Source organism: Pituophis catenifer, unplaced genomic scaffold (genome assembly GCF_029215685.1).
Source record: "Pituophis catenifer annectens isolate HBS135680 unplaced genomic scaffold, rPitCat1.0.hap2 SCAF_1, whole genome shotgun sequence".
Classification (NCBI taxonomy): domain Eukaryota; kingdom Metazoa; phylum Chordata; class Lepidosauria; order Squamata; family Colubridae; genus Pituophis; species Pituophis catenifer.
In genome coordinates this window covers 237,138,198-237,164,605 of record NW_027256881.1, presented here as the reverse complement: position 1 = coordinate 237,164,605, position 26,408 = coordinate 237,138,198, and the positions used below count along the sequence as shown (strand labels likewise).

The 26,408-nt window shown below is 40.8% G+C and overlaps 1 protein-coding gene across 1 annotated transcript; it reads left to right on the top strand.

Annotated features, from left to right (window-relative positions):
- PITPNM1 (phosphatidylinositol transfer protein membrane associated 1) lies at positions 1-26,034 on the top strand. The gene is made up of 23 exons (XM_070957278.1): positions 1-90; positions 251-465; positions 558-679; positions 1,215-1,436; positions 3,936-4,247; positions 4,979-5,074; positions 7,749-7,856; positions 7,974-8,035; positions 8,278-8,519; positions 8,832-9,021; positions 9,695-9,802; positions 10,362-10,543; positions 11,617-11,816; positions 11,921-12,091; positions 14,473-14,625; positions 16,510-16,658; positions 18,727-18,837; positions 20,020-20,136; positions 21,335-21,483; positions 22,045-22,194; positions 23,948-24,131; positions 24,642-24,770; positions 24,947-26,034. Exons 1-23 carry the CDS (start codon positions 13-15, stop codon positions 25,199-25,201), a joined length of 3,705 nt encoding a protein of 1,234 aa, XP_070813379.1. The 5' UTR covers positions 1-12; the 3' UTR covers positions 25,202-26,034.
- Positions 26,035-26,408: the final 374 nt, after the last annotated feature.

Below are 26,408 nucleotides of genomic sequence, written 5' to 3'. Positions count from 1 at the left end.
CTGACAGTCAAGATGCTGATAAAAGAATATCATATACTGTTGCCCATGAGCCTGACCGAATACCAGGTGGCCCAACTTTACATGATTCAGGTAATATCAGTTTGATAGATAGAGCAGGCTGATGCGTATTTATTTAACCAGATAGAGTTTTGGGGTTAACAGGACCAAAACCAAGCAGGTTGAGGGATGCAAGGAACAAAAGATACAGATTGTAAGCTGAAGATCTCTCTCTCTCTCTCTCTCCCCTTAGAAAAAAAGCCGTGAGGAATCCAGTGGCGAAGGCAGTGGGGTTGAAATCCTGTCCAACCGACCATATGATGATGGTCCAGGAGGAAGTGGTCAATATACACATAAGATCTACCATGTGGGCTCTCATATTCCTAGTTGGTTCCGTGCTCTCCTACCTAAGGCTGCTTTGCAGGTGGAGGAAGAATCTTGGAATGCCTACCCTTACACACGGACCAGGTGAGAGGAAGACAGTAGGGGGCTGGAAGACGTGGTTGGAGTTTGCCAAGGTGGTAAAGGTAGAACTGTGAGTTTCATACTCTTCTTCATAGATACACATGCCCCTTTGTGGAAAAATTTTCAATAGAGATTGAGACTTACTACCGACCAGATGCTGGAAAGCAAACCAATGTGTTCAATCTAAATACCACAGAGCGCAGGCAAAGGATTGTGGGTGAGTTTTCAAACACTGGGCCATTCCTCTCACTTTTAAGTTTATTAGGCTGTAATATCGCATGAATGCTTCTATGCTGAGCAACTGATTGTGCAGGAGCGGCTGAACGATGATGGTTATCTGATGGTATTTAGGGTCAGTAAGTGACTGAGGTATAAGTTAGTGGGCATCTGTTTCACTCATAGCATATAAAGTGCTGTGCTGTAAGGCAGCCTTCACCAGCCTTGTGAATGCTTCACTCCATGTAGATGTTAGGAATTTCACATTTTGAATTTCCAACCATCATTCCATTGTTGAAATCCAATGCAGCTGGAGGACAATAGATTGGGGGCTGCTGCTGTTATACACCAGGAGCGGAAGAACAGCCAGTAGGCTCCTGGCAAAACATGTGCACCATGCAAGAGCAGTAGTCAGGAATGTAGCTGAGCATCTGAAGCAATTTTGAGATGAACAGCAATTTGAGAAACCCAAGGACGATTATCTTAATTTCCTACAATGAATCACTTTTTACAAAACCTCCTCTACTTACCCACAGATACTATTGATATTGTACGGGATCCCATCTCACCCAGTGAATACAAGATAGAGGAAGATCCACGACTATACCATTCGATGAAGACGGGACGCGGACCTCTAGGAGATGATTGGCTAGACAGTGAAAATACTGGGCCTTTTATGTGTGCTTACAAGCTTTGTAAGGTGGAGTTTCGCTATTGGGGCATGCAGTCCAAGATTGAACAATTCATCCATGATGTAGGTAAGCATGATATCTTCTTTATTGCTATTCTTTTTCATCTTCCTTCAGCAAACAAAGATCTGTGGCAGTAGTGGATAGTTTGGTTTTTCATGATGTTGAACTGTGGCTCACAGCAGCTCCATCCAACATTGCCAATGGTAATAGTTTAGCAACATCCTGGGGGGGCACAGGGTCACCTAATTCTGGCCTACTGAAGCTAGCTGATTTGGGCCCTAGGCAATGGAATAGGATGAATAGGATCCTGTACTCGTGCTGGCAAAGGCACATTGTCTATTTCTTCTCCGTGGCAGTACTTATGCAGTACCTTTTCTATTGAACTGCCTTTCTCATATGAATTTTATTAAAGCTACTCTAATGCAAAATCATATTTAATACTGGCCCAATGATACAGTTCTAAGCCTCCCTCGTGGTCCCTATATTAAAAAGACAGTCTAAGGCAGGGGTGTCAAACTAAATTTCATTGAGGGCCACATCAGTGTTATGTTTGACCTCAGGGGAGGCAGGGGGGAGGCATGGCTGGAGTGGGTGTGGCCAGCTCAACAGCACTAGTCAAGGCTCCATTTTCGGCTGTAACAGCCTCCTACAATCCTCTGTCAGCGAAAAAGGAGCTCCTCAAGTTCCTTTTTCACTGGCAGAGGCATCACAGGCCGGTTCTTTGCTGTTTCCATGACAGCCCTGCAGGCCAGATCTAAGCACCCCATGTGCCGGACCTGGCCCGTGGGCCTTGAGTTAGACATTCCTGGTGTAAGGCCTAGGTTGCACAATGTTCAGAACCATTCTTTCTGAGCTGAAAATAAATGATTGGGTCCTCTGCCATTTTGAAAACCAATATTGTTCACATTTCTCTGCTAATTACAAGGCATTTATTCAGGATCTACAATCTTCCAGCATATGGCAACTCTAATTATTATATTATTATAATATTATATTAATATTATCTCTGAAATTGGTGAGAAATTAGACTTTCTTCCTCTGTATTGCTGATTAATTACTGCTCTAGTCCAATTCTACCCTTTGGGGTAAAAATGCACACAAAAGGTTTTGATGTATTGGTTGGTTGCTTGGGAGATACTCTTCCTACTGTGACCTCAGAAGTATTAATGGTGGTAACTATGTAAGAGAAAGGCTTCAAACAAGGGCTGAATCCAGTAAATTAGAGAAAGAGAGAAGCCACTGTGTTGACAACACAGTTGAAGGAGCAGCCAGATTTCAAAAGACTTCAGAAACATAAATGATATAAAATAATGGTTGCCTATTAAGCCTAATATTAGATTGGGGAGATTTGTTTAGAATTAGGAGATACTTACCAGTAGAGGCTTAACGACATTTATGATTATGCATGTAAATCAGCTTCTGACATGAACAGAATTGTCATCCAACTTTGTGCAGCACTTCTCAGACAAAAAAAATGAGATATGCTATGCTGTCTGCTCATCTAATCTGTGTCCCTGGATGCAGTTGGTGACATGTGGCATGCCGATTACGAGGATGACAAGATCCCAATATAAATTGGATACAGTATTTTTTGTTTGGATGTGAGCATGATTTCTGGATTTCTGAAAAAGTTTAGATTGAAAAAAATGTGAGATCCCTTCTTCAATTTAAACATATGTGACAGAAATTGTCATATGTTAAAGATAAAGTTTTGTGATATGAAATTAGACAAACAGGCTAAACCACAACTGTCTAATGATATGCTGGATGTAGTGAAGTGGTAGTAATGGGGTGGTACGGCATGTTTTGATTTCAAGTGTGTCTGTATAAATTTACTTCACTTTTTCCACAACATCATTATGTGAATAATGTAGGTTGATTTAGAGACCCGGTTTCAATTTAACTCAAGGGATTATCTCCATTCCTGACTACTAGTTTGACATTGTCTTCTGATTTTAGCAGAGGAATTACATCTAGCAGAGCCCCACATCCCAATAAGATTAGTTCCACCCCTCTCAACATTCCATAAATCCCTCAAGATATGTCATCAGTCTTGGGGGGTCCTAGGGAACCAAGGAGATTTTGCAATGGCTCCCTTGCTATGGTTTAATATCACCCCCTTTGTTTTGTTTGCCTTTTGAATAGTTATTTTTAAGTATGACTTTTTTTATGTATGTATTGTTAAGTGCTATATGTCTTCCAAAGCCACTTTTATGTAAGATTTGGGGGGGGGTATGTAAATATGGTAAATAAATAAATAAAAATGCTCATGTATTGGTTACAGGTAAATAAAATGCCAAAACGGATCTTGCATCTTCACATGAAAAAGGAAAAAGAATTGCAATCCTATTAGCTCCTCTTATTCTCTGAATTGAATTTCTCTTTTAAAGCTGAACTGGATTGTAATCCTTTAAGTTACTAAAAAGCATTGGAAGAAGCATTCACAAAGTAAATAACGTTTAATCTCTTTTAACGTATTGAGGAGCTGAAGTTATACCTAACCAAAGTGCGGTGTGTCTGGGAAGAGCTATGCCATCATGATTCCTGAATGCCTTCCTACTGTAGGTCTACGGAAAGTGATGCTACGAGCTCATCGCCAGGCCTGGTGTTGGCAGGACGAATGGATAGATCTCACAATGGATGACATTCGAAGGTTGGAGGAGGAAACAGCTCGTATGTTGGCTCAGAAGATGGCTACATGCGTGGAACCTGAATTAGGTCCTGGTGTGCCCAGCCCTGAGTGTCCAGCTGAATTAGGTGACCATGAGACACAGGATAGAGTTGACAGCCTGAGGGCTCCCGATTCCTCTCCAGATGACCCATTTGCAAAGCAGTGGTCAACTTCTTCTCGGTCCTCGTACTCTTCTCAACATCCTGGTGAGTGACCACTGCAAAAAATAGAAAGGAACTTTTATAAGAATAGAACATAATATGATATTGAAAATACACTCTCGCTGCAGAGGAACAATAATTGTGAGAAAGGATGAAATTCACTAATATTTCATTCTAGATTATAATCGGGGACTAGCTACTCCTGTATTGGTGGTAATGTTGGCTTAGTTTTTTCACAAGGGATTTTTGTCTCTTCCCTTAATGGTTCTTGACTCATTTGAAATACTTTACTTTTTTTTGCATTGTGCAAAAGCATAGCATTATGAATATTGATACACATTTTAAAGAAAAATTATTTAGGGTGTGTATTACAGTATCCGTGATAGCAACCATTGTTTTTGTTTTCCTTTGTAATTTTCTTCTTGTGTTTGGAACTTAAAGAAGGAGAATAACTCATGAAAAGGTGGAAATAGATATTGATATACAGGAAAGAACGTTCTGTTGCAGAATAGTTTTTGTGACATTGATTCTATTTATAATTGTAATCTGACCTATTTCCTTTTCCTATTCTTTTCTTGTCTGTAAAAATTAAGGACTTCCTGCAATTTTCTGCAAATTCAGAAAATTAAGACAGTAAAGCAAACTTCATAGTAAGATACTATTGATTCCAGTGATCATAGCTCCTGTAATGAAGAAGTGTTCCTGTTGATGCTAAGAATGACCGTCTTTACCCAGCTCTCTTGGTGGTCATGATTTCACTTGATATGTCTCTGCAGTTGCGGTATCTCCACACAGTTTATCAGAATGGCGGATGCAAAATATTGCACGGGACTCTGAGAACAGTTCCGAAGAGGAATTCTTTGATGCTCATGGTTCGTAATACTGAATAGAGTAACTTGATTTTACATTGTATTTTGTTTCTGAGAAGACTTGAGTTCAGACTCATTTGTAGATGGCAGGTAGCTGCTTTTGATTGCAAGACTTGGGATTCCAGTTATGTGGAGGCAGATCTGTAAGAACTAATTATTTACGTATGTATTGAGAGTTGGATTTGTATGGATTTATATGGTGAGGGAATGGTCAGAATCTCTTATCCTTACTCTTTGAAAAGAGACAATATGTCTATATAAGAAAAACGGTTCTTAGCTTATTTGTTAAAGGCACATGGAGTTTTTTGTGTATATGGTGATCAAGTGTATTAGGAAATATAGGAAGCTACCTTCCAACAAACCAACACTTGTCCAATCCATTATTATCAACAGGTAGGTCAATAACTTTTAATAATTTTAGATAGAAATCTTTTTGACTCCTATTTTGTGAATCCCAAAGGTTAATTCCGGGGGATTTAAAATTTCTACTTACAGATCGTGGATTCCAGTAGAGGAGAGAATATGTATAGGTACACGTATAACTCATATATTGAACTGGGTTAGATACGTAGCTCACATATTGAACTGTGGAGTTCTTGGTGCTCTCTAAGCTTGTTTGTTTGCTTGCAGACATTTCATTACTCACCTAGATAACATTAACAGTGTATGTGCGGTTTGCTCTTTGTTTATATTCAGTAGCTTGCCTTGCCAATTTGGTTGTGTGCATGGTTTTTTTTCTTGGTAGTTCCTTGATTAGGGTATTGTTTTCTGCCTGTTTGCCTGGGTTAATCCTTATCTGGGTTTTGGTTGCTGGAGAGGAAGTATTCTAGTCTCTTTGTTTCCTTCTTAGCATTTATATTGTCTCTTTTGAATGTAAATGTGGTTTATCACTATATGTCTATTGATAGCTGAATTGTTTGAATATCAAGCTTCCAGGAATTTGCTAGCATTTGTGGTCTAATATGCTGAGTTTCCCAGTTGAAACTGGTTGATTCTTGGAGATTAAGGAATTTTCATCATGTCTTTGACTCCTAGTTGGTGTTCAAGGATTGCCTCTGCTAATCTTCTGCCTGTCTGTCCTACATAATAGCTGTTACAGTTCTTGTACAACAATCCACAATAACCCAAGACCTCCATTACAAAGTAACAACTCAACCTCTCACAAGAGGAGCTATATAAAAATATTATTCAGATGAATGTAAATGCACTGCAGCAACACCAAAAAAAGACCACTTATACGACATCAGAGTAGTCCCACAACTTTATTTAAAGGTGCCTGACCACTCAACCCACTATAGCACAACCAGCAGAAGCTACAAAAATAGGGAGCATTAGCATACATCAAAACGATCTCAGAAATAACCACCTGACAATTTACTATAGCATATGGCCCAACTACAGGTAGCCCTTAGGTTGTGACAGTAAGTTTTACTAGAATTTCCATCACTAAGCGATATGGTCATAAAGCTAAGCAAAGCAAGCAAACTCAATGAGGAACCCAGCAGAAAGTTGTCAGGTGGCTTGCAGGCAGCCCAGCCAGTAGGTAAGTGGCTGCTGCCAGGTGAGAAAGAGAGCAAGGAGATGCACGGATAGCCGAGGAGGTATGAGCACGGTGGGGTTTGGGGTAGCTGCAGCTGCTGTCAGGAAGGAGGTTGCCAGGGTGGTTTGTCACGAGGCAGCGAAGCTTGGGGAGTATATGCAAGTAGCAGGGAGGCACAGCGCAAATCCTGTGGTCCCTGGGATGGCTGCTGCTGGATGAGAAGGGTGGCTGGGGAGGTGCCGCATGAGTGCAAGAAGACTTGGGGAGGGCACATGAATGGCCAGGGAGATGCACCATAAGCTTAGGGAGGGTGTGTAGGTAGCTGACGTGAGCACAGAAGGCTAAGGCAGGGTGTGCAGGTGGGGGAGGCTTACCCAAGCAACTTGCAACATTCCTTGCCATCTTCCCCATTGACTTTGTTTGTGGATATCCAGCAGGGAAGGTTGCAAATTGTAACCATGTGATTGTGGAACATTTCCAACTGTCATAAAAGTGAGCCAATTTCCAAGTACCCATATCACACGACTGTGGGGTTGCTTAGATGGCCAGAACTTTGAGTAGCGGTTGTTATCACCTCTCATTCAGTGCCATTGTAACTTCCATTGCTAAACAAGTAGTTCTTTACTGAGGACTACCTGTGAGCCCTCCAAAACATCTTAAGCAAACAAAAATACCCAATAGCCCAAGAATTAAAAATGAGTCAGCTGCAAGATTCAATGCAAGCACTATAATTGCCACTGTGTAGGGCAGATTAATACCAGACAATCAGGCAGAAAACAATCAAGGAACTACCAAGGAGAATACCATACCCCACCAAAACTGGCAGGGCAAACTACTGTATACACATAGGGAGCAAGAGCTACATGTACTCTCACTGATGACATTACTTAGTTGGGTAATGGAATGCCTGCAAGCAAACAACCAAGCTCAGAGAGCACCAAGGACTCCATAGATGATAGATGCAAAGCTAGAAAAGAATTCTTCCTATGAATCTGGAGGACTGTTAGAGACATTCATCTAATGTGCCTTTCTCCCTTTAAAAATTATCCCTTCTTTCTTAACTCTGATTTTTAACCATGGTGGGCATTTCAGTATATTTGCAGTGACTAGACTGCATGTAACCCTTTTTCATTTTAGAGGATTTGTCTGACAGTGATGATGTGTTTGCAAAGGAAATCACTAAGTGGAATTCAAATGACTTCCTTGATACTCTGGAGCGACCCAATGAACGGGATGAGGTTCTAGGTAAGAGAAATCATTTCCATGTTCTATGACTTCTGCCCTTTCTGACCTCTAGAGTCTGTTATTGGCCTTTTGCCTTTTGTCACGTTGCACTGAGTGCAATATAAATTTCCTTTGCAGTTGATGCGATTGGAGCAACCAAGTCAGATAGTGATGGTGCCCCCGTACCTGGCCCACCAGAGGTGAGGAAACCCATGCCTGCAACACAGCATTCCTATTTCACTGCCTTCAGTTACTGTGGCCCCAAGCCATCAGACAGGGCTTGTGATGATTACAGGATTACTGTTGTCCTATCCTTAGTCAATTTTTCATATCCTTGGCTGCAATACGTGGCAACATTTAAAACTCCCCCCCCCCTTGGATGATATGCGCCACTTCCATCAGTAGATCTCATCCTCACAGTGCCTTGTGTGTCTTTCCATAGGTTGGCTCAGAAGGGCTCTCTGGGACCTGCCGTATTCATGCCCTTTTCCTGATCCTCCACAGTGGCAACATCCTAGACCAGGGTGTAGGAGAACCAGGCTCCAAACAGGCTGATGTACATACACTCACTGCTACCTTGGACTCAGTCACCCGACTGCACTTTCCTGAAGCATTGGGGCACATAGCATTACGCCTAGTGCCCTGTCCACCGATCTGTGCTGCTGCCTATGTCCTGGTCTCCAAGTAGGAAGCACGTTTTTTTGAGCTGCTAAAGACTTCATGCGATTAGTGCTATTTGGCTGTCTGCCTGAGAAAACAAGAATTGCAGGCACCAAGAGTATGAAGGGGCTTAATGAGGGCAGTGGTATCTGCTACATCAATAGTAATTTTTTTTTTTTGTTCTGGGATCTAGAAAAAATATGAGACCTGTTCTTTGCACTAGCTTGGGTATAGTAGAGCCAAGTAAAGCACTTGAAGTATTTGATGTACCACTCAGAATGAATACCCAAGAAGGTGAACTGTGCTTTGATGTTCGTTTCAACTCGTTTTTCCTAGACTCAGCCCCTACAGCCACGATGGCGACAGTCTGTCCAGTAGCCAAGATCACATCCCACTGGCTGCTTTGCCTCTGCTTGCAACCTCCTCGGGCAGTTATCAGAGTGCCGTGGCAACAGTCATTTCTCGCACCAACCAGGCTTATACCAGTTTCATCCATTCCCCTGACGGCATGGGCTTCTGTGGCCAGGTTAGATTGCTGGCAATTTTTAGAGCTTGTATAGGAAGTTGGAGGCAGAAATCTAGAATAGAGTAAGAAAGATATTTAATTCCTATGTGCCCACATGACCAGTGGAACAGACATTTAGATATGCATCCTGTTCAGTTTTTTTTTCTTTTGAAATAGAGTTGTGATGTTTATTGGAAAAGTAATTCAGAAAACACTGAGATAATACATTACAAAGATCCATTCTTTTTGCAACATTATCGTTTGCAAGATGATTGAGACCACCGTAACAATCATAGCAATTGAGGTCTTCAAATCCCTTATGATTTCAAGGTTATGTATAGGAGCCTATTCCCATCTGACCATGCAATGGTTGTGCACTATGCAGAATTAGAAAATTTATTTTCTGATTTTAGAAATTAGAAAATTTCTAATTTAGTAAGTAGTAAATTAGTAATTTTCTAATACCACGGCTGGTAGGGACTTCTTGGAGTTGAAGTTCATTCATTGTAAAGTTGACAAGTTTGGGAAATGCTGCTCTAATATGCATTATATTTTCCTGCTACTCCAGTCATAACCATTGTAGAAAAGAGGTAGAATATATCTTTTGGATCCTTTCTAATTTTCTTGAAAATTTAGCAAGAAAAAATGCTGATGCCTTGAGTTTCTTCTATTAGCAATTCATCTCTCCCAACAGGTGCTGCTGATTGGAGACTGCGTTGGGGGTATCCTGGCCTTTGATGCTCTTTGCCACAGTCGTGCTGGTGGGTCAGGAAGTCATGGGAGCAGCCGTCGTGGCAGCATGGTCAGTTCCCAAGCCCTGGGGTAGCTCTCCTTACCTGTGACGATGTTCTCCTTCCAAATTCTAAAATGGGCAGATGGATAATTACATAATGACGAGATGAACTGAAAATAGATGAAGAGGAGAAATATTTTCTTCTGACTTCATTCTAGAGATGAACTGCCCAAGTATGTCTGCTCTAGAATATAATGTAATAGATCAGTCAAGTGTCCTGTTTCTTTTTGGTTGAGATCTGCAGGGGTGGGTAATATATTTTTTTTAGCAAGGAGGTACAGCTGTTTCAAATACTGAGGGCTGATTAAGAGAGTGAGGGGCAATATTTTGTCACGGTTTGGTTTGCTTAAAAAGGCATCTTGTGGCCATCGGAGTTTTATGCTGCTTGTTTTAGTGGCTACTTCACCATCAATTACGGAAGACTGTTCAGCAGTTTGCTATTAAATTCTGGAAAAATAATCTGGGTAACTTTCCTGTGGTCATGATCTACCCTTCTTTGCCTAAAGAAAAGGCATTCTAATTTCCTGAACAGAAGAGGAACTTCTCAGCCTTCCATGTTTCTTTCCAGAATGCTGATCTCCTGTCTCCAGAGACTTCTGTGGTGCGAGATCCACTGCTCAAGAAGCCAGAAACATCAGGAGGGATTGGCCGTGCCAGTCCTGAGCCAGGAGTACTTCCTCTTGCTCCGAAATATTGCGACAGCGTAGCTCCAGAGAGTGACTCTTTACAACAGCAACAAATCTTGTCCAGGTGAGAGATTAAGGAATCCAAGGCTATAAAACCAAGATGACTTATTAGGTATCGGTTTTCAGTAATCTGAGCTGCTTGTTTGCCAATTGGAAACAGGAGGTCAGCCAAATTGCTCTCAGTCTTCTAAAGAATTTCTCTAACCCTAAGTAGCATACTCTAAGGAGTCTGTTAAACTTTTCACACTTAAGAGGAAATGTAGTAAAATTATGGCTGCATAATCTAGAATCCTTAAGAAGTTGCTGAATCTCAACTCCAGAAGCTAATATTAGAATTGCTAATAGTGTATGATAATGTTATATTCTGTAATGCTGACAAAGGTGGAAATAAAGAGAAGAGGAGGATGACCAGGAGCAAGATAGATGAGTTCAAGTACAGCAGCAATGGCTGCACCATTGCAAGACCTGAAGGTTTCGGGGTAAAAAAAAACTGAGAAGTAATTCAGCAACATATGAAGACTTATAATATGTTGTGCTACCTTTCTTCCTGGAAAGGTAGAATTTTGGAAGAGAGCTATGGCTATTTCTTGGTTGTGTAAGAAGCTCTTGTGGTAATAATGTTGTAAAGATCACTGGAGTTGTGCAATGTACAGATCTAAACTAGGCAGAGGTGCTTTGGATCCAACACAGATGCTCTTGCTGTGCTGTGTGGCTGTTCCTTAAAGTTATGCATTTCTTAGGGCTTACACAACTCATACAGTAAGTGTGACCCTCCTGGATTCCCAGTGTTCTTTCCCACTTCAGATCCAAATGCTGTATGTCTATAGTTAACAACAAGAAGGATGCTGAAAATTGTAGTTCAGTAACTGAATCAACTGGGCTGGAGAAGAAGCTTCTTTGGAATGAAACATTTCTGTCATTAATTTTAATTTCCACCCTATAAGTGTTGTACACTTATTAAATTTCTTCTCTTTCCTTTTTCTCATTGTTATTGATTTTCTGTTTACCATCGTGCGTCTTTAGTTTCTTTAGAAATTAAAGTAAATGGACAAATGTAATTTGTGGACTATTTGGACTTGGTTGGGGGCTATTTGTATTTTCTGGCAGGGACATGATTTTCCCCCCTCTTGTCTTTAGCCTGCAGTCTAGCGTGCCTGCCTCAGAAACAGAAGGAGACCCCCGACGCAGCAGTAACTCTTCATCTTCGTTGGTGGAGACTTTTGAAGGCCCTAACATGGTTGGGAAGCTGGAATTTAAAGTGTCTGGTTTTTTCTTATTTGGCTCCCCTCTGGGATTGGTACTTGCACTTCGTAAGACAGTAATGCCCGCCCTGGATGGTACGGAGATTTTTTTTTTCCATCTTTCTGCATTTCATCATATTTTCTGCTTTTTTCATCCATTGTAGACAACAGCAATTTACATAGTCGTTTGTGTCTTTCAGTGGCTCAGATGCGGCCGTCCTGTGAACAGATCTATAACTTGTTTCATGCTGCTGATCCCTGTGCCTCCCGCCTGGAACCTCTGCTAGCTCAACAGTTTCATGCTGTACCTCCTTTTGGGGTCCCCCGCTATCAGAAATATCCCCTGGGAGATGGCTCGTCCACTTTATTAGGTGAGGAAAAACTGTGTAGGCCAGGCACTAAATAATGGACTGGAAAGACTTTTGGCCTGACCTGGTAGGACTCTGTTGCTTCTTTTCTTTTGGAAATATGAAAGTGGAAGGCTGGGGCTATAGTATAAGGGATGGAGGATGTTTGAGATGTGGTTCTGCACTTAGGGAACTGCAGAACACAAGATTTGGTTCTCTGGATTATAATATTACTGAGTATGGTGGTGCATTTGTTTTAAATCTATGACACAAAATAAAGTAAAATGCATGTTTTAGGAGATGTTGTTTTGTTCAATAATAAAGGCTTCTATGTTGTTCTAAACAATATGCTATAACAGAGCTGAGGGGGAATATTATATAACAGGGGTGTCAAACTCATGTTGTCACGGTGGTGTCAATGACGTATTGGGACTACCCCCCCTTCTCAAAACCGGGTGTTGGCATGGCCAGTATATGACGCATCCAGCCCGTGGGCCGGGAGTTTGACAGCCCTAATATATAAGGAGGAATTCTCTGGAGTCAGTCTCTTAATTCTATAGAGGAGTTTGGTAGAGCAGCCATGTCCCTTTAGCCCTTTGCTGGGAGGATGTCACATGTTTATATTATTTATTTGTAGTCGCTGTACCTATTTCTAAGTGGAAAGGCTCCCAGGGTAGTTTATTTAAGCTGATACGGAAGAAGGGAACAGAGAGGGACAAAGAAGAAAGCAAGCAAAAGGTCAAGCACATTTGAAATTGCAATTTGTAAGTGCTTGACTGTTTGGAAGGAAAACAGCTTAGGAAGAGAAAGAGCCTGATAGAGCTGGTATTTCATCAGTTAGTCATTAATTAGCCTTGCTTCCTATTTATTATCCTGCAGTAGCGGTATAATAAAATGTTTTGTCCTTGCATTGAAAATCAGCATGGAACTGATGGTAATGGTGTGAAGTAGACATCTCTGAATAATAGATTTCTATTTGTAGGGAATGTTATACGGAAGGACATAAAAGTTCTCATCTCCATGGTCTGAAGTGATCACCACCACTAATTCTGCTGCATGGGCTGATTGATATGCAGGACCTCTGTGTGCTTGAGGCTAACCAAGACAGAAACATGTTGTGACAGAATCTGTATTGCTTTTAGTGTCCTCGTGACATTGCCTATTTTGGACCCCCGGCCCACGAGTGAGGCAGTGTTAAGACCTTTTAGCTAGACTCATGTTAAAGTAGCGTTTTTCCTTTTATGCCGGATCTGTTCAGAGGGAGCTTCTTCTACAATTCTTCCATATATTAATGATCAACCAGCAGCTTTTGAAAGGTTTTATCTGTCAGGCCCAAGGAGGAAGTTTACTTCCTTTCTCAAAATGTATATTGAGTCATTTATAATGATAGGAGGGGAATTTCCTTTCTGTTTCTTTTTTTAGCTGTCAGCAGTGTAAATTTGAAACTTCTGAGTAGAAATGTGCAATTTATTTTAATTTTATTTCATTTTTTTTCTTTTTAGAACTAACGTTTTAATTATTTTCCTGTGTAATTCATAGAGGTAGAATGGAGTATGAACATGAATGGAAGTGTACGTGTGTGAGAGAACTTTTAGAATGCTGCATAAATTAACAGGAAATGCAGATGTGCTTTTGATTGGTGACCCAGTGTTCCTGAGGAATGCTCTACATTATCTGCCATGCTAAGGAGCCTTTCATGTTTGCCTGTCGTGCACTCTGATGCCATGTTCTGTTGCATTGAGATATCTGTGGAGAGGAAGTTCAGCAAGGAGTATTTCTTGAGGAATTGGAGCCTAGAGAGAGTGTTATTATAGGAGAAAATCCATAGAAACATTAGAGTCCAAGAATTGACTACAAACACCAAATCACAGTGTTTATTATATTTACATATTGCATAATATTATACATATATTAACATGTCATTCAGCAGCTGAAGACAATATATTTGGCACTCCCTTCTCTTGTTTTCCCTCAAATCATCCATTGAATGAGTTGGGCTGAGAGGTGAATGACTGGTCCGAAGTCACCCAATGAGCTTGGGAGTGGACTAGAATTGAGTTTCTCTGATCCTAATCCAGTTTCTCCCCCCCCCCACACACACACACATCGCAGGATCCATGTCATGATTGAAACTACTGTTATACTGTGTGTGGATGAGGTATGTGGGTGTGTGTGGATGAGGTATGTGGGTGTGTGTATGTGTACGTGAACAGACTTCCTTTTAAGGAATGGCAACCTTATGCCATCTTGCTAAGTTAATTCCCCAAAAGAAATTATGAGAGTTATAGTTCCAGTATAGGTGGAAACAATGAATTTAGGAAAGGCTGATGCTGCAGTACAGTAGTGGAGGACTGGAAATATGCCATCACTGTGTTCACCTCTGCTTATGTTTCTCCTTGAACTAGCCGACGCCTTGCAGAGTCATTCTTCCCTCTTTGTGAGTGAGCTAGACCTTGTGACACCACCCACTCCAACAGGTGCATTTGGGGGCTTCTGGAAAGGAAATGAGGGAGCTACAAGTGACAGCACTGCAACCAGCACCAATGAAGTTGTCAAGAGTGAGTTATTGCTGCCTTTTTATACTAATTTCTTCAAAACCAGATTTGACTATGCATCTATTGTTCGTTTTAGTCAGCTTAGCAGGCCATTTGTTATTATGAATCCATTTGCTGATTGGAAAGGTTACCACGAGCTTTCTACGTTTAAAAAGCATTATTTTCTTCTAAACATTCTTATTTTTGGCAGGTTGAGTCCTGTTTTAACTGCTTTAGGCGTTACAAATAATAAATATTAGAAAATGTGTCATCTAGTTAGTTGAAGTGCTAGAAAGCTATCTGCCTTTTCTGTGTCTCTCTTATATCTCCGATACTGGTGTATAAAGCTGTTCTTTCACGTCAGCCGTTCAGAATGAACTGCTGCTCCTTGAATAGATTCATTGACGATTCAGACAGAAATCTGAACAAAGGCTCTTGTTTCTGTGAAGCAAATGAGTACATTTTGCAAAGGTTGCAATTTACTTGGGTGCCAAGTAAATACTTGTTCATTGAGTGGAAAACCCAAATTCCGCAGTGTTGCCATAGCTTGGCCACACTGGGCCACTTTGTGTCACTTCTGGAGTGCTCAGAAACATCCAAGAGCCATTATGGTGATTAAGAATATAGTTCTGGGCAGAGCTGAGCCACTTCAATTTCTGGCAACTGGAACAGAGTGTTATAAAATAGCTTTAAAAGTTTCTGCAGAAATTTTGATAAGTATCATCAAACTAGATATGTTAAAATAATATTTGCATTAAGAGTGTGAGGTTTGTGTGTTTCTTTTAAACCCCAGTCATTAGTTGGAGGTGGGGACTGACGTGTATCAGAATTTAATCATTAAAAACAAGGCTATAGCTTCCATTGAAGTGGAGGAATAGAATATTGAATTCCTTTGCCATATCTGTACTAATGCTTAGAAATTAATGCTAATTGCACTTTTAGGCAACTGCAGTTTAAAATTAAAGATGCATTTAATGGCAAGTGCCCTTTGATCCTTGAGTCTTTTGTGATTTTTTTGGGGGGATGGGGAAACAGGATAAATTGAAAAAGTGAAATCGTTCACCAGCTGCTGTTGAGCTGAGATTTCACTTAGAGTCACCTCCTTTGGCTATTACTTCCTTCTGCTTTTATTAAACACATAGGCAACATTAACTTGCTGGAAAGAAATAGATGTTACAGTATTTGTGTTACCTTGGGAATAAGCTTCCTCACTAGTTCTGTTCTAGCATATGTCACAACATGGATTTGTTTTGCTGCTAGTCAGTATTGTCCCTAACCTTCTGGAGAAATCAACAATCTGCCACGTTGTAACTTTATTCATGTATCTTGATAATAGCTATGGAAAATACATGTTTTGCTGGCTTTTTAAAAAATGCATTGTTCATTTCTGTTTTGTCAAACATTTTAATTTAATTAATTTAATTTAATTAATTTAATTTAATTAATTTAATTTAATTTAATTTATATGCCGCCCCTCTCCGAAGACTCAGGACGGCTTTGAGGTCTTGGTCAGTGTAACGTAGTGCTTCTATCTTGAGTATACTAATATCTGCAGAGGACTAATTGCTTTGATGGATCCACTATATCTGGATCCATCAAAGCAATTAGTCCTTTGCAGATATTACTGTTTTTATATAGCTTTATAAGATGAAAGATACGATGCATTAATGTACACGGGGAAAAAGTTCCTACACCATTTCTTTTTCAGGGATTGTTTTCCCTTGTATTTTGTATCTTTATATGGTTTTTGAAGGGTAAAATATAGAGGAAAAATTAGAAAAGGATGACCAATAAAAGCAGTCAAACATGCCAAGAACCTTGTTATCCATTTTACAGAAGAAAGGAAAAAAAGATAAGGGCACCTTCAGGGGATCATGCTAATATGATTTCTCCTCCCCTTTGGTCTAGTTCTGGATCGTTGGTGGGGTTCAAAACGCATCGACTATTCTCTCTACTGCCCCGAGGCACTCACGGCCTTTCCCACCATCACCCTGCCTCATCTTTTCCATGCCAGCTATTGGGAAAGTGCTGATGTAGCTGCCTTCATCTTACGCCAGGTGGGCTATTGCAAGCAAGATAGAAAATTACGTGTGTATGTCCTGTGGAACGGGTTCCTTTAACTGCTTGATTTGACCAGAGGCAACTAAGGGAACTTCCCTCAAAAACCGCTTAAAGATGATCTGGGATTGTCTTTCAGGCTATCAAGCAAAGTATCACTGCCCCACTACCATAGGTCTTGCAAGAAAAGAACTCCCATCACTCACCTCTCTGGGCAAAAAGGAGAATGAAATAGATCACGTACATGCATATGCACCTAGATATATCCCTGTGACATCCTCATACTCTGTATACCTTGTTAAATGCAAAAAGGGGAAGAGTATTTCTCATGAAAAAAAAGAAGGAAGGAAGGAAGGCATTTTCTTGTAGTTTTTAAACACCCTATTATTGAGTTGGAATCTCTTGACCATGGCTGTCATCATGGGATCACAGAGACCTGAAACTGCCTTTGAAATAATATAGGATCCTTCTTGAAGAGATCTAAGGTAGAAAAAGTAGAAATCAAGTGTGCTTTGGTGGCTAAATTTTACCTTGACAGGTCAGGTCTACATGAGTTATGAGACTCAGAGTTTAGCTGCTAAATGATGTGCTTAGATTTCCAAATGTCCTATACTTATTCTTAACATCTCCATCCAAAAGAGAAAGACCTTTTGCCTGAGTTCCTGGAGAACTGAAAAAGCACAGCAGTACAGATAGTCCTCAACTTAAAACAGTTCATTTAGTGACTGTTCAAAGCAGCCAATAGCACTGAAAAAAGTGACTTATGACCGTTTTTACGATTGAACTGAAAAAAGTGAGTTATGACTGTTTTTTACCGTTAACAACTGTTGCAGCATTGCCATAGTCATGTGATCAACATTCGGACACTTGACAGCTGGCATGTATTTATAACAGTTGCAGTGTCCTGGGGCCATGTGATCGGTCATCTTTTGTGACCTTCCAATAAGCAAAGTCAATGGGGAAGCCAGAGTCACTTAATAACCGTGTTACTAATTGCAGTGGCAAGAAAAGTTCTAAAATGAGGCAAAATTGACTTAACTAATATGTTGCTTAGCAACAGAAATTTTGGGCTCAATTGTGGCTGTAAATCAAGGATTATTTGTAGAGAACAACCATGGCCCAACAGCCCTAGGTTTTATTCCAGTGCCCCCTCATAAGACACACAATACGCATCCCACTCCATTCTGCTACCAAAATTTCTATTTCTCCTTCCTGTTTTCTAATTTAATAAAATTTTAATTATCAACGGAAATCTTTTTAAAATCATAATCTCTTTAGTATTTTCCCTATGTTTTCTTGAATTGCAAACGAAAAAACGTTCTGCAAACAGGAAAACGCTTGCTGGGGGAAGGAAGCTTGTGTTGCTGTTTTTCTGCATACACCCACACAGTTGTGTAGGTTTCAATATGCATGCAATTTTATGTTTAAAGTTAGATTCTGCTGTGTATAATTGCAGGTGTGTTATATACAGTAATTGCACAGGCCGTCACAGGGCATAAAACCGCTGCACAGTTTCCCACTACTCACAGAATTATAGCATTTTACTTGGCTTTATTTTGAAGCCAACATTTGTTTATAACTCTACAGGTGTTCATGCAGCTATATATTGCAACAACAGAGAAGCAGCTTTTGTGAATACCCCTCTACTTACTGCATTATGCTGCGGCTTTTGGCATCGTTGGGTATACTAAAACATCAATGACCTTTAAAACTTTGGCTGCTTCTCCCAAAATTTCAATTCTGTACATTGCTATGTGGCCCTTAATTTTGTATTACTCATTATAGATTAAATGCCATATTCATTAACAAGTGCCAACTCAGCAAAAATTGCATTTGGAAAAATACCAGGAAGCAGTGCCTCAGAGATAATGGGGATCCCAGCATTATTCTGTCAAGAATAGCAGAAGCATGGCAAAGGTGCTTGCCTTGTCCGCTTTTGAAGCAATCTAGGTGCCGAAAATTAAGGAATTATTCCTTTTAAATACTGGCTACATGTTAACGTAAGGCAAGTCTGTCTTTTTGCTTGGTTATTTTTTGTGGCCTAGAATTTACAGTCTCTGATTTCAGGTGATTGAGACGGAGCAGCATCAAGTGACTGAGAATGAGGAGAGTTCGATCTACAGCCCAGCATTTCCCCGTGAAAAGTGGCAGCGCAAACGTACGCAAGTGAAGATCCGGGTACGAACCTGCTGTGGCTTCTCTCAGCTTTTTTTGGTCTTTTTTTTTTTTTTTTTTGTAGTCTTCAGGGCATGTGTTGAGGTTGCTCTACTGGCTTTGTAGGAAGATACACAATCTGATCCTATTTATTTTCTGCTCATAATGTTCCTGAATCCATCACCAGTGTTGATCTCACATTGTTTGCCTTTAACTCCCCTAAACATTAGAACAACAATAATAATAATAATAATAATAATAATTTTATTTCTATACCGCCCTTCTCCCGAAGGACTCAGGGCGGTGTACAGCCTATTTAAAAACACAGACAAAACAACAATATAAAATTTAAAATAATTAAATAAAGTGGCTCAAATTTAAAACCCCAATAAATTTAAATACCCCAATTTAAAACTATTGTGTTGATAGTCCGGCCTGGCGGAACAACAGGGTCTTCAATGCACAGCGAAACACCCGGAGGTGTTTCAATCAATTTGATTCTGCAGGAATGACATACTGTTGTTGCAATTCAAAATCTGATTTTTCTTAGTTAATATTATTTGTATAATATATTAGGTTTTTGTTATTGAATGGGAGAGTTACTTCACTTTCATAACATCTTGAATTTTTCTAGGTTCAGGTTTGGTCCCTCAAATGAATTAGCAAGCTGTTATGGGATGTGATGGTTGTGAGCACTGACACCCAAAACATGAGCTATTGGCAAATTAAATGTGGGGTCATAGTGACAAATATAGGATGAAAGTTCATTTACTCATAGTGCATAAAAGATGATAAACTGCCTTCTCTAGTGGAATGTAATGGTGGTTGTTTTATTAGTAGGAAAAACTCAATACAAGATATCCCTATAATTCTTATGGCAGCTGATTTTATTATTAAAGATAGCCTTATATAGTTAATCAAATTGGCACACAACCAAGAAAAAAAAGATCCGTTCAGTCCCACAAATGACCTTCTAAGGCAGATAGAGGAACAGATAGCTATTATGTAGTAAGATTCTCCTGCCTGCTCTAAATAACTCTTCGTTGTTGCATGAGTTCCGTTCGTGAGTTGGGATTCAAGGTATTTAAATTCTCCAACCTGCTCTGTTGCAATCTCACTGCAGTCATCCATTTCTTGAGAAATTCTCCCTTTGTCCAGTTTTGCAATGATGAGGTTAATAATAATGTCTGGCTTTTTGTTTCTCAGAATGTTACAGCAAACCATCGTGCCAGTGATGCGATTGTGTGTGAGGGACGACCCCAAGTCCTTAGTGGGCGCTTCATGTATGGTCCACTTGATGTGGTAACTCTCACTGGAGAGAAGGTAACCAAGGTTTTAATTCTAGGATTGATTTACCAGGACAAGTGAACGGGTGGGGTATAATGCTGGCATGAACCTGAGCAAGCAGCATTATGTGCTATAAGCCTTCTCTTTCCTAGTGGGCATATATGCAAAATGTTTTCACTTGAGAATGATTGTTCGTCCTCCAAGGTACACCAGACCTGGAAACCAATATCATGTTGGCTAGTACTACTTTTATTGTAACATCTGTAGCAACAGAAACTTGGAAGTCTGAATATTCCATGTGAACGAGGGAGGGGGTTTTCTGAGATGTTTTCTAAAGTTACTTTCTTGGCCTGAACTCAGGCTCTTTTTATCTGCCTGTTATCTTGATGGCAGCTCTTCCTCTTGTCCTTCAAGGCCATTCCTTCTGCTTTCTGCAATGGCAGAAGAAGGAAGACCTGACACTAGACCAAGGGTGAGGCTTTCCTGGGAGTAAGGAGGGGAACAGAAATAAGTAGGGTTGCAACTTCAGATTTAAAGCTAAGCCAAGACCGTGGGATAGAATGTGGCCTCCAGAGGGATTCTTAGGTTTGTTGGGAAAACTTCCCTAGTTCTTCTGTTTAGGTGACTGAGACAGCTGCCTTGCTGTCAGGAGACCTACCGTAGAACCAGTTTTCAGATCATCTTAATGTGAAGTCCTCATTTCTCCAGGATTAGAGTTGTGTTGAGGCCATTAATGAATGAGCCTGGAACTCATCCATAATATGAGCTAGCAGTCTAAAATGAAAGGGGGTGGAGTTGGGGAGGGGAGACTAAAGGAAGCCATTCACATTGAAACTGTGGTAGATGGCAAGTGTTGTATCCTAAGAGCGGGAAATAATTTACAGGCAAAATGGAGTAGATGTAGTTGGAGTTGTAATATGAAAATGCCACAGTCCCTTGAGAAGGCAAAGAATAGACATTTTCCAGAAGGACAGAAGTGTTGTAAGAAAAAGGTAGTAGAAATTAAATAAAAGTAAGTTTAAAAATCCTTCAGAGGAATGAATATGAAAAGGTTATGAGAAAATGGATTTTTAAAAACCAACTTAAGAAGATGGGAGTGAAGGAGGGGTTTGTGCTCTCTCCTTTCCTTGTAATAACAGCTGCAATTTAGCAATTTCAAGTGTTATTTGTGGCTAGCAATGCAGTATAACAGTACATGCAGTGAGGTGAACACCATCCTGATCTTTCTTTACAGGTCGATATCTACATCATGGCACAGCCATTGTCAGGGAAATGGGTACATTATGGCACAGAAGTGACAAGTGGTAGCGGGAGGCTTTCTTACACCCTTCCTGAAGAGAAGATGCTGGGCATTGGCATGTACCCTATCCGTATGGTGGTGAGGTGAATGCATGGTAGATCCTTTCCTGTGCTTGATCTTTTGGGCGGCCTCCTCTGTGCCAGATATTCTCTTCTACTATCCAGGAAAGCTTGTAACACAATATATGCACATGTCCGTAATGCACTACAAAAATATCTGTATTATATTGGTTGCAGCACTTGATTGTGGGATGTGATCTTCTGGACCAGAATGGTTCAAATTTGGCCTTGACAACTATTTAGCGCACAGGTTCAATTGTTACAATCCAATTGCCTGCCAGTGAAAGTAAGCAACTGGTGGCTCTTTAGATGTTGCTGAACTACAATTCCCAGCAGCCCTGATCAGCATGGCCGATGTGGGGGATGCTTGGAGGTGTATTTCACTACAGGATCTCTGCAGATTTATAGTTAATAGTTGAACTGCTTGGCTTTTTCCTTCTTTGGTTTTCTACACTATAGTGGGGGAAAAACATCCTCACTTGCTTCTATCTTCATGGCTTGTTTGAATGCATAAGTTGAGCATTTCTGATTCTGAATATATAGGAATATTTGTTTTCAGACTGACACCTTTCTGTCTCTCCACAGAGGTGATCACACCTATGCTGAATGCTTTCTGACAGTGGTAGCTAAGGGCACACCTTGTGTCGTCTTTAGTATTGATGGTTCCTTCACAGCTAGTGTCTCCATTATGGGCAGTGATCCCAAGGTGCGAGCAGGTGCTGTTGATGTGGTAAGGTAGGTGAATACCCCTCCTCAGAGACTCCTTGTATTTCTTTGAATCAACTGATTGACTGTTTCTCTTTCTTAAGGCCTCCAAAATCCGTGCCAGGACTGTAGAGAAATTCTTATATATGTTACATTCCTCAACTGAGTTACTCTCTAGTATGTTTCCACATTCTGTAAATCTTTTTATCCCAATACTTAGCCTAATTAATTTTTTCCATTGTGCAAATATTTTTTAAAAGATGTTTAATAAGTAACACAGTAACAGGAAAGCTATTTCAAGCACCATTTGGAAATAGTTCTGCTGTTTTCCTTCACACTTGCCAGCTTCCATATTTGTCATTGCCAACATGCTGTCAAAATGGATTTCTTGGAAGAAGCTTTTGTTAAAGCAACTGGATGTTTTTTCTACTTTAAAGTAGCATTCTAATTATCCCTGTTCTTTTTATGAAAAGTGAAGAGAGAAGCATGTCTGCTCACTTTCACAGCTTTAATAAACTGTCTGGTAGTTGAATATTGATAGTGTTTTCTATGAATCAGACTGGATTCATACCAACAATATATGCATTTGTTACAGAATGCAGATTCTTTTTATTGTTTTCAATATCACCATAGTTAACCAAATGAAAGGATGTCTTTATATAAACCCCAAATTAAAAAAATGAAGTTTATTGCAGTGAGAGAGAATTCCTCCAAATGTTGGACCACAAATTGTAGATTTCTTAGCCAACATAGCAAACTCACTGGTATCAGTTGCTTTAAGACACGGGTGGACAACTGTAGCCCCTTTCCCAACTGTGGGATTTCAACTTCCAGAAGCATGCTGGCTCAGGACTTGTGAGATTGAAGTCCACAGGTCGTGAAGGGGCCATACAGGTGGTCCTTGACTTACAACCATTCGTTTAGTGACCGTTCAAAGTTACAAAGCATTGAAAAAAGAGATCACTATTTTTCACACTTAAGAACTGTTGTAGCATCCCCAAGGTCACATGATCAAAATTTGGGCGTTTGGTAACTGATCCGTATTTATGATGGCTGCAGTGTCCCAGAGTCATGTTCTGACAAGCACAGTTAATGGGGAAGCCAGATTCACTTAACAACTGCATGATTCATTTAACAACAGTGGCAAGAAAAGTCATAAAATGGATCAAAACTCACTTAGTAACTGTCTTGTTTAGCAACAGAAATTTGGGGCTTAATTGTGGTTATAAGTTGAGGACTGTACCTGTAGTTGCACATGCCTACTGTAAGATATGGGTAGTGGCCATGGAGGGGATTTGTGCAGACTAACAGTGGGAGGAAGATGGGCCACTCAGTAACTCTTCACCTCACAGTAACTTCTGTTGTTCAGTGTCAGTGTACCATGAAGGAAGGTACTAGTGATAACTATTCCCTCCCTGACCTGTTATGACTTTTCCAGAGGCAAGGCATATTTATAATCTGTCTCACCAATATTCTTTGAACATTCATTGATGGATCCTTGGTCTGGTGACTCAACAGGATGTTCTTTAAGGAACTAAGATGCAAAATGCTATAAATACGGCATGCCCTTTTGTTAAGCTTTGTCATAATTAGGCCTCACAATCACTCCTAGTTACAGTTCTATCTTTACACTCCAAATAGGGGCAGGCAATTTAGATATTATGAACTACCCTTCCCATAACCCTTTGCTAGGTGCTAAGGAGAAGTAACCTGAAATATTTGGAGAACACCAGGTTTTTAGTTGTTTTCCAGAGATAATTTATCTTTCCCTCTGCTTTTGTAGGCATTGGCAAGATTCTGGTTTCATGATCATCTATGTGACAGGGCGTCCAGACATGCAGAAGCACAGAGTGGTGGCTTGGCTTACCCAACATAATTTCCCACATGGCATTGTCTCTTTCTGTGATGGCCTCACGCATGACCCTCTTCGCCAGAAAGCTGCCTTTCTACAGGGCCTTCAGCAAGAGGTATGTAACTGCTTGTGTTCTTTCACAACCAGAAGAGGCATACAATGGAGATTCTATTCTGGTGTAACTGAGGAGGCTTGCGGAAAAAGCTGGAGGAGTACCACAGGAGAAAGGGAAGTGAGGGAACAATGGTGCTGAAGTGGCATAGTAGAGCCCAACTCTCAGAGGAACAGCTTTCCCTGGTTTTGCTATAACATTCTGTAGGAGAGGCCTCATGGCCTTGCTTATCTGGGTGGCATATGGGAGAGAGACTTTTCTCATATTGCTGCCAGGTCAAGCTGTGTAACTCTGGAGGTGGGTCGGTCCATAATAGATCTGAAGCGTGTAAAGTGTAACGTGTGTAACAGTGCATTAATTTCACCAGGTTTTGAGTGGTTAATTAGTGTTCATATTCATTTTAATTTATGGATTTGGTACTTTCTGTATTTTAATTATTATTACACTTGTATTTTTGCTTGAATAGGAGGGACCTAAAATTAATTCTAAAATGTTGTTGTTTATTTCTTGTAGGCAGAGGTCACTATTGTAGCTGCATATGGTTCCACCAAGGACATCTCAGTTTATAGCTCTTTAGGGCTCCCTTCATCCCAGATCTACATTGTGGGTCGGGCTGTGAAGAAACTGCAAAGCCAATGCCAGGTATGGAGTTGGCTCAGCTACTGTCCTGCCCAACTAATCGAGGGACTGAAATGTGCAAGTGCCATATTGTGATAAGGTCTTTCCTCACCCACCCACCCACAAAGGCTGTGGCTCATTCAGAAATGGGTGGGCCAGATAAAAGCAGGCATTAACTGCCTTAATCTTTTTCCTTGCAGTTCCTTTCAGATGGCTATGTTGCCCATCTAGCCCAGCTGGAAGCAGCCTCCCTCGCCCACTCGCCGAAAGGAACCACAAGGCCCACCTTGGGCAAAGGCAGTTATGGCTGCCCTGCTCCTGTCGATTTCCTGCGCAAGCAGAGCCAGCTGTTGCGCTCCCGGGGACAGAGCCAGGTGGAACGAGAGGGAATTGGAAGCACCCAGCCCCGAGCCAAAATCCGGAGTGTCAGTCTGAAGCTGGAAAGTGAGGAGTAAACCCAAGAGGGAAAGTCTCTGCATTTTCTTACTTGCAGCAGCTGATGCTCGGATTGGGCCTGTAGAGGCCACAGATGGGAGAGAAAGAAGCTAAAAACACCATGCAGATAGATAGAGAGGGAGGGAGAGAGAGAGAAAGAGGGCTCTGCCTTGTCGAGGCCAGAAGCTGGCAGACAGTGCCGCTAGGACGAGGAGGAGAGAGCTTCTGTACAATCCCAAAGAGTGTTCCATTCCCATTGGTCCCAGTTCTTGGCTTCTGTTTGTGGTCTTCATTGACCTACAGTGCAGCCAGTGTTCCTGAACTCATGCCCCCTAGGGATGGGTGGAGGGGAAGGGTACAATGGGAATCTATTCATATTCTCCCCTTATTTAAACCGTGCTATGTTGTTTGTGAATTCCTTTTTTTCAGAATGTGAGGCCTGTTAAGACTGGGTTATATCCATTCTCCCAGCCTGTTCATAGGTGAGGCAGTGGCCCCATAATTTCTCAAGTCTTCCCACAATTCTCTCCAGTTTAAGGTAGGGAGTAATGGTTCAGAAAAAAAATGCCTATATCTATATATCTATATATCTCCATATATGGATTCCAGCATGGCCATTTCACTTCCGAGGCTGAGCGCCTTGCTCCAGCCTCTACTTCAGTTGTCAGCCTTCATCCTGCCTATACCTCGTTGGTCGTTGGATATCTGCATGATACTGCCTTTCTGTGCATGTATTGTGTCCGGAATGAGAGCACAGGAGTGTCAGGTTTAAGGATGAATCTGTACTTCCTTTCTGGACATTTGGGGGGGTGGGGGGTGGGATTTGCTTCACAGCGTCCGAATTGCTGGGAAGTAGAGAGGCAGAAAGAAGAACCCTGCTTTGGAGGACTTATGGGAGTTTTGCGTTCTTTCAATGTGTTCACAAAACAATAAAATTTAAGTATTAAACATTGTAAATGTCTTGAAGCAGTTGGGATGTCTAGTTCAACATTATTTTAGGTAGGGATGAATGCTTCAAAATAGGAAACTAAATTCTGCCCATTGATCTAAATGTGTGTGTGTTTGTATATAAAACACTAAAACACTATACACAAAAACACAAAAACACTAAAACAATAGCAAAAGGTTTGAATTTTAAGGAGGAACTCACTTTCACTTCTCTTTCTTTCTCCACTGAAATGGGAAAGGTAACAACCATTCCCAGCCTCCCCATGCATACGGAGAAAA

Bases quoted from the DNA above. Each gene is read 5' to 3' on its own strand.
- PITPNM1 (XM_070957278.1), top strand. From the start codon at position 13: ATGCTGATAAAAGAATATCATATACTGTTGCCCATGAGCCTGACCGAA. The intron at 7,857-7,973 runs GTAAGAGAAATC...TTTCCTTTGCAG, and splicing joins TGAACGGGATGAGGTTCTAG to TTGATGCGATTGGAGCAACC. The intron at 24,771-24,946 runs GTATGGAGTTGG...TTTTCCTTGCAG, and splicing joins AACTGCAAAGCCAATGCCAG to TTCCTTTCAGATGGCTATGT.